General features: G+C 37.1%; 1 protein-coding gene across 1 annotated transcript; it reads right to left on the minus strand.

The window, feature by feature from the left end:
• Window positions 1–3998: 3998 nt before the first annotated feature.
• On the minus strand, window positions 3999–6091 carry LOC108865990 (putative pentatricopeptide repeat-containing protein At5g52630). The gene has a single exon (XM_018643876.2). It carries the CDS (start codon window positions 5956–5958, stop codon window positions 4168–4170), a length of 1791 nt encoding a protein of 596 aa, XP_018499392.2. The 5' UTR covers window positions 5959–6091; the 3' UTR covers window positions 3999–4167.
• Between the last annotated feature and the right edge of the window lie 318 nt (window positions 6092–6409).

Consider the following 6409-nt stretch of genomic DNA (forward strand, 5'->3'; position numbering starts at 1 on the left):
TGTGAACTACGATTGGCTTGATCCCTCCAAATAGTACGTAGGCAGTCTAACGAGAAGTTAGATGTAGCCTTAAAAAAAATGAGATTAATCTTTTGTTGAAATTTTGTCTAAGAAAATGAATTGGGTGATAAATAAATAAATTTACCTTATGTTTTTGGTAAATAAATTGGGTTATAGATTTCGTGAGTAACTAAGAATTAAATAAAAGAATTGTGATAAATAGTAGTAAATAAACAAGAGTTTAAAATTGGGCCTATCATAGTAATTATCTTCCGAAGTAAATTTTCGGGTCGGGGTGTTACAAGTTAGAGGTGAATTCGAAGCCATGATCATATGTTTTATATAAATTGATTATATCCAGTTATTGTTTCATAAGATATGAATGCGATTTACTTATCTGCTTTATAGAGAACTTATTTTTGTATGTTTATTAAGGATGCATACTTAGTTTGCATGTAGGAATTTGATGCTAGAATATAAAGGAATTTGATACTTATATTTGTAAGTAGTAAATGTCACTAGTCATGATTGAGTTAAGTAAATCCTTGGCAGGAGTATCATGCTTTTCATAGTTACGAATGCTTTGTCAATGCTTATGATTTTCACAGAACTTAATGATCTTTGAGATGTATCTCTATCATGCTTTTTATAGTTAGGGAACTTGAGAAGAATAATTTGGTTGTGTCGTTGAGTCCAATTCAATGAACTTAGGAAAATCTGAGAGTTAATTAGTGTTGTTCACAATTAATTTGGAGCATTGTCATTCATGGTTTATAGGAAGAATACCTGGAAATCGATTTGTATGCATATGATTCATGTATGGAGAAGAATCCTTCAGCTATCCTTTCATCCATATTTCATTCACAACTTAATTTACTTGCTGCCCTTTACTTTTTTTTTTTTTTTTTTTTTAATAATTAAATTTGTCCAAAATCCTCCCCAGTCATTGTTTGATGTTAGTTCAACTTAGTTTTAAGTTTTATAAGTTTAATTTGTGTTAATTAGCATCCTTTCTAATCCCTGATATAGAACGATCCCTACATACTCGTACTACGATGTCCAGTTGGTAAAGATGACAATAAATAGCTACATGGAGCAATTTGGAGCAATTTTGGACTTGGATTGGATAACATGCGTGGATAGCATATAGGTTCGACATTTTTGGTGTCTAAATGGTGTTAGACATGTGCTGAACTCTGGAGAAATTAAAGTTGAGGCTTGGAAGACAAGGAATTACACAAGAAAGAGGAATCCTAGTTGGAGAGGAACATTATCTTTATCATATCTTATCCAACATTATCTTTTCTTATCTCTAGCTGCAAGGAGGAATCTTAATAACATTCCAACACTTTCCACCTATTTCTTAGAGTCCTAAAATAACTCAAAACACTTAATCCCTTTTCTCCTTGGATTCAGCCGTTCTCCCTTATATATATATGAAATTCGTGCAGCAATTTAGGGTGTGCCGCGCCTGCCATTCATCGATTGAAGTTGCTGGAGTTTTCAGAGTTCTTTCTCTCTTTGTTTTAAGTTTCAATCTTTATTTTGGATTGCTTTTCAGTTATGATGAACTTGTGTAACTAAGTTTCTTTATAGCTAGAGGTGAATTCGAAACCATGATCATATGTTTTATATAAATTGATTATATCAAATTATTGTTTCGTAAGACATGAATGCGATTTACTTATCTGCTTTATAGAGAACTTATTCTTGTATGTTTATTAAGGATGCATACTTAGTTTGCATGCAGGGATTTGATGCTAGAATATAAAGGAATTTCACCTAATCGTTATGAACTTATATTTGTAAGTAGTAAAAGTCACTAGTCATGATTGAGTTAAGTAAATCCTTGGCAGGAGTATCATGCTTTGCATAGTTACGAATGCTTTGTCAATGCTTATGATTTTCATATAACGTAATGATCTTTGAGATGTATCTCTATCATGCTTTTTATAGTTAGGGAACTTGAGAAGAATAATTTGCTTGCATTGCTGAGAGTTAATTAATGCTGTTCACAATTAATTTGGGGCATTGTCATTCATGGTTTATAGGAAGAATAATTAGAAATCGATTTGTATGCATATGATTCATGTGTGGAGAAGAATCCCTTAACTATCATTTCATCTATATTTCATTCACAACTTAATTTACTTGTTGGCTTTTACTTTTGTTTTAATTAAATTCGTCCAAAATCCCCTAGTCATTGTTTTGATGTTAGTTCAACTTAGTTTTCAGTTTTATAAGTTTAATTTGTGTTGATTAGCATCCCTTCTAATCTCTGAAATAGAACGATCTCTACTTACTCGTACTATGATTGCATAATATACAAGGTTTAATTTATGTGTTAGTTTCTACCACATTAGTTCTCTTTTTCTTCGCATTACATATTCCAAATTTTCCCCTAACAAGAGAGGTTAAGGAAGATAAGATGTATTATCCCTAACAAGAGTTTCCTCCTTGCCCTTTTGGTGAACTTGCAAGACCATGCATGACAAACCATTTTTAGAACAGTTTGGAAGAGAAAGAATACATTTAGAAATATACTTGGCCTGCAATTTCCGGTTCCTATCCTGCAATGTAGTAGGTTCATGATGTTGAAGCAGCTTCGAGTTACGGATCAACATATTATGTTATGAAAATCCTTGTTCAAGATTCTTGAAGAACTCGGCGTTCATCCAACTTGAGAAATCGACAAACACACAGAGCATAGCTTGCCCTTCAAGAAATTAAACCATCTAAAAGTCAAAATTTCGAGCAGGAAACTTACCTCCAAAGTCCGACCAGTGCGCGCAAACTCATAAAGGCGGATAATCCAACCCAGATACCAACAGATTCAAGGCTTGATAATGCAAATAGGCACAGTGTGCTCACTATAAAGCCACCAAAATCTGGAGTCAATAACAACAATCAGATAAAGAGAAAGTAAGAGATAGAAACTTCTGCTGAGATATCTTCCCAACTAGCCAGAAAAAATGCTAGAGCATGAATAAGCTGAGTCACTGCAACAAGTGTGGTACTTGATAGCACAAAGTTATCTGCAAACACACCGAATGGATATTATTGATAGCACAAAGTACGTTTATATACAAGTGTGGTACTTGATGTACAAGAAACAATAAAGTAATACACAAAAAATACAATTATGAAAGGACTCCTATAACTAAGGAGAGTCAGGTTCTTTGAGTATCACGCCACCATTATCATGCCCCCGCAAACTTAACGGTCGAGACAGTGGCGGAGCACTTGAGGACCAGTAGAGGCCTGGGCTTATCTGAAGTTTCTTCACTTTGTAGCTTCTGCTTGTGTGCTTTTGGTTGGATACTTTGCATTCTTCAACTTATGGACCAAAAAAAAAAGTGTTTTACAATAGTATTGTTATGAAACCAAAACCTTATATCAACTAGCCTTCCTTAGTTCACCATTTTGCATAGAGTGTTGTTTTACAATGAAACCATGCATATATGAAATAGAAGAAGAATTTATCTTGAAAGACAATTGTCGTAGCTGCGGTTTTGAGCCACGATAATTAATATTTGTTCAACTTCAATGTAGGAACTTATAAAGAAGTTTGGCGGTTGTGATATAATTATCTCAATTTTTTTTTTTTTTTTTCGTGACTCCATCGTTCTCTTTTGATTAAAGTTTTTCACCCCATTACAAAAAATGAACCTTTTTCTCCCATTGGTTATTTTTTGTCAAATTTCTTTCATATGGCTTAGAGGCCCCTCCTAACTTCGGTTTATGGCTCTGTCATTGGGTCAATATAACAAGTTTGGAATGAAGAAAAAGGATTCGTTGTTTAGAGAGCCCTTTAATTAGGATATCCACAGGTTGATCCAAAAAAGGAATAAGGAACACCTTGTGCGCCCCAAGTTTAACCCTCTCACGAACAAAATGATAATCTAATTCAATAGCTTGGTACGAGCATGAAACGCTGGATTGGCCGCCATCTATGGATGTGCAAGTGCTTAAAGCTGACAAGGGGAAAAATAAAATGGTTCAAGCAGAAATGGCTTACTTTCTCTCCAACGAAAAAACCGTCAGAATGATCGACTAGAGGTTCTGCTAATGCGCTTTGGTATTAACCGGCAGCAGCATCTTGAACAGGAGTTTTAGACCATTCAGATCATCTTTTAGTTAATCGTTAATGAATTTGATACATCTTAATCACCAATAATCTCCGCAGGTACACTTTCCATCCTCGAACCTATGAAACCTATTGTTATCCCTCACTATGATAACCCTTCCTGAGCACTTGGACATAAACTTAATTGCAGTATGACAATCACCACAAATGCGCAAGTTCTTCATAATCCTAATTGGTCTATCGGGCGGAAAGGTAATCAGACCAAACGCTACAGCTAGTCTTTCGCTGTGATACCTAATTGTCTGATCTTTCTCTTCGCGATTTACCTCTCTTAGCACGAAACTTGTGTCTGCAACATAACCAGCTTTCTCCATTTCCTCCCCTAACTCCTCCAACTTCTCATAAATCTCTTTAGTTCTCATGTGAGTCCTGTCCCCGGCCGCAAATGTGTGAATCTTGTTTCCCTCCTCAACCCAGCTCAAACCCGTTTCCTTTTTCACCCCTCGATCTCTTAGCATCTTCCTGACTTTTGCTGCTTCCTCAAATCTTCCGGCAGCAGCATAAGCATTAGACAAAAGCACATGCAGGCCAGAGCTCACAGGACCCAACCCAAAGACTCTGTCAGCCACAAAGGCTGCCAATTCAGTGTCACCGTGGATTCGACAACCCGTTAATAAAGCTCCCCATATAGATTCTGTTGGTTCTATAGGCATTTCATCAATAATTTTAACTGCTTCCTGCAATTTTCCAGCACGGCCAAGCAGGTCCACTAGGGTAGCATAATGCTGCTCCCCTGGCTCAATCCCATACTCTTTCATGAGCCCAAAGTAATATTGCCCCTTTTCAACTAACCCAGCATGGCTACAAGCATAGAGCACACACAAAAACGTAATGAAATTCGGCTTCATCCCTGCACTTTCCATCTGTTTAAACAGATCAAGAGCGTTGTCCGTGTGCACGTGCTGGGCGCTTGCTATCAGCATTGCATTCCACATTCCAAGATTCTTAATGGGTATCTCATCAAAAACACGATAAGCTCCTTCAATCACACCACACTTAGAGTACAGAGAAACCAAAGAACTACCAACAAAGCTCGACAAATCAAAGTTCGTTTTGAAGCACAAGCCATGTATTTGCCTCCCCAATTCAAAAAGCGTCGAATTGCCACAAACCCGTATAACACTCGAAAACGTAAAGTCATTGACATCCAAATTTTCAACCATGGCTTGTTTAAATAGTCTCAAAGCCTCCTCATCTTGACCCAATTGAGTATACCCATATATCATCCCACTCCAAGAAACCACATTCTTCTCAGGAATTTCATCAAACACCTTCCGAGCATCCCTTATCTCTCCGCATTTCGCATACATATCGACCACAGAACTTCCCACAAACACATCAAACTCGTACCCAGTCTTCACCGCAAGGCAATGCACAGACTGCCCAACATCGAGCCGATTCAAAATCGCGCAGGACTTGGCGACGCTCGGGTATATATGGTCATCAGGGCGCAGTTGCGCGCCAATCATTCTACGAAAGTACTCAATGGCGAGGACGGGAAGCTCGTTCTGGGCAAATGAGGAGATGACTGAGCTCCAAGTAGTTGATGACTTTCGTGAGGCTTCTTCAAAAATTTGGCGGGAATGAAGGGGGAGCTGGTTCTTGGAGTAGAAGTTGATGAGGTGGTGGGAGATGAGAGGGATGGTTTGGAGGCCTGATTTGAGGACATGGGAATGGAGTTGCAGACCCTTTGGGAGGGACCTTGAGTGGGTTAGGGAGAGGAGGAGGTTGCAGATGTCTCTGTAGTTTTGTTCAAAGCTTTGCTGGTTTAGAGGGTTTTGTGGGGGTTTTGGGAGATTTGGACGAAGCATTTAGAACTTTTTTTGGGAGTTTTTCAGAGAGATCTGTTACACTTTCACTTGCAACATTTGCAGTTGTGAACTTGTGATCTTATGCATGTGTGCAATGTACTTCTGCTTCAAGAATGTTTTAATAGGAACTGATATATTTTAAAATTTGCATCGTAAGTATAATGCACATATCTCATTTCTTACGAATAATATATCTTTACGTATAAATTTCATAATCGAAACCGTTCAATTTCTTCATCTTTATTTTAAAATCATCATAAAAAAAATATTTTATTTGAAGATCGCTTCATATTCCATTGCGTCAAATAAATACATGGTTTATCGTGAATGCGTTGCTCACACCTTCGATTTGTTTAGGGTTTAGGGTTTTAGGTAGAGCTCAAAAAACCATATTAAATGTGTGTAGAGTTTGAATTGAACTAATTGCTCTTTTTAGCGCTACTTTTATTCT

Source organism: the organism of the source record quoted next, unplaced genomic scaffold (assembly GCF_019419815.1).
Source record: "Pyrus x bretschneideri cultivar Hongxiangsu unplaced genomic scaffold, Pyrus_bretschneideri_v1 Contig53, whole genome shotgun sequence".
Classification (NCBI taxonomy): Eukaryota; Viridiplantae; Streptophyta; class Magnoliopsida; order Rosales; family Rosaceae; genus Pyrus; species Pyrus x bretschneideri.

Excerpts from the sequence above, each read along its gene's own strand:
- LOC108865990 (XM_018643876.2), bottom strand. The coding sequence starts at position 5,958 with ATGCTTCGTCCAAATCTCCCAAAACCCCCACAAAACCCTCTAAACCAG.